Source organism: Salmo salar, chromosome 13 (assembly GCF_965601325.2).
Source record: "Salmo salar chromosome 13, fSalSal1, whole genome shotgun sequence".
NCBI classification, from domain to species: domain Eukaryota; kingdom Metazoa; phylum Chordata; class Actinopteri; order Salmoniformes; family Salmonidae; genus Salmo; species Salmo salar.
Window position 1 is genome coordinate 91528939 of NC_138303.1, and position 1984 is coordinate 91530922.

Below are 1984 nucleotides of genomic sequence, written 5' to 3' on the forward strand. Positions count from 1 at the left end.
CTAAACAGACCGTTCGAGCATTGGTGTGCTCACGTGTTAATGTTTTCGTGTTGTGTGTGCAGAGAGACTCTGAGGAGGGGAGTGTCTGTCAGTCACTCTGGGATAAATAGAGAGACAGAGCTAAGAGTTTGTCAGAAAGTTGCTCTGACAGTGTCGAACACAGGACCAAGCAGGAACTCGCCCATTTTTACAATTTTTACCCATTACAAATGGAGGAACACGAAGATGCTCAATACTGTTTTCCAGACCAAAACTCTTCTTGCAGAAAGGCTTTGCTATCGACATCTATTTACATAACACTGTACATCTTCATCTTATTGATTGCAGCGGTTACAGTATTTTTGAACGTACTGGTGATCATCTCTGTCTCTCACTTCAAGAAGCTCCACACTCCAACCAACCTGCTCATCCTTTCTCTGGCGGTGGCAGATTTCCTGGTGGGACTGATTGTGATACCAGTAGGGACTGTAGCAATAATGGAATCATGCTGGTTTTATGGGAAATATTTCTGTGTGATTTGTCTCTATATCAATTATTTATGTCTCTCTTTATCTCTGGGCAATTTGGTCTTGATATCAGTTGACCGCTATGTTGCTGTGTGTGATCCCTTGATGTACCACTCAAAAATAACAATAACAAGAATAATTGGTTGTATATCAATTACCTGGTGTTGTTGTATCACATACAATGCTGTTATTTTAAATAACTATGTTAATATAAAGGTACCCAGACAGTGTTTGGAAGAATGTTTTGTTGTTGAAGGATTTATCTGGAGGAGCATCATTGACCTTCTATTTACAATTGTTATCCCGTGCTCAATTATTATAACACTTTATTTGAAAATATTTGTGGTCGCCAGATCACAGGCCAGAAAGGTATTTATAAAAGAGCCTGCCACCAAGTCTGGTGTTAAAACTGTACAGTCAAGTAAGTCTGAGAGAAAAGCAGCAAAAACTCTAGCTATTGTTGTTTTCACCTATCTCACTTGTTGGATTCCATTTTTTTTTATCCTGTTTTTTTCTCGACAATCATCAGTTTACTTAAGCTTTCTGCCATTTGTTAATTCCTTAATTAATCCAATCATTTATGCTTTATTTTATCCATGGTTCAAAGTGACAGCTAAACATATTTTAACTCTGAAGTTATAGCGATCATAGTTCCTGCAATTTTATTCCTAAGTTTGACAAATATTGATTACTTATTTCATGTAACAATACACTGACATAGAATTTCATTCTGAGATAGGTTCAGTTAACAGTTGTCATTATAGATAAATGTGGTGTTGATACAGTTTGATTTGGAAGGATTGGAATGACTGATTGATTGCAGAATGCATAAGCTTGTTATTAATTGACTGTAGTTCCATGTTATGTAATGATAAATAGTATCTAAGTACTGTAAAAGTAAAGTGCAATGAGGACTTCATGAATCATTTTAGATGTTGTTTAGCAAGTGTAGTTAAATTACTCCATAATATCAGATTATGTCCAGGTCTAACTTAATGGTGTATAGTGTAATAAGTTGAGGGTTAATGTAAGAATGTGCAGTTATGGGTAACACCTCTTAAGGATTAGCCCCTTTTTTCCCAGTTTTTGCCTAAAATGACATACCCAAATCTAACTGCCTGTAGCTCAGGCCCTGAAGCAAGGCTATTTATATTATTGGTACCAATTGAAAGGAAACACTTTGAAGTTTATGGAAATGTGAAAGGAATGTAGTAGAATATAGCGCAATAGATCAGGTAAAAGATAATAAAGAAAAAAACATCAGTTCTTTTGTATTTTTTTACCATCATCTTTGAAATGCAAGAGAAAAGCCATGATGTATTATTCCAGCCCAGGTGCAATTTAGATTTTGGCCACTAGATGGCATCAAAGTATGTGAAAAGTTTTAGACTGATCCAATGAACCATTGCATTTCTGTTCAAACGTTTGTATCAAGACTGACCAAATGTGCCTAATTTGTTTATTAATAACTTTTCATG

The 1984-nt window shown here is 35.6% G+C and overlaps 1 protein-coding gene across 1 annotated transcript; it reads left to right on the forward strand.

The window, feature by feature from the left end:
* Positions 1–209: 209 nt before the first annotated feature.
* LOC106568112 (trace amine-associated receptor 13c-like) lies at positions 210–1148 on the forward strand. The gene is made up of 3 exons (XM_082959750.1): positions 210–269; positions 384–722; positions 924–1148. Exons 1-3 carry the CDS (start codon positions 210–212, stop codon positions 1146–1148), a joined length of 624 nt encoding a protein of 207 aa, XP_082815876.1.
* The last annotated feature ends 836 nt before the right edge of the window (positions 1149–1984 follow it).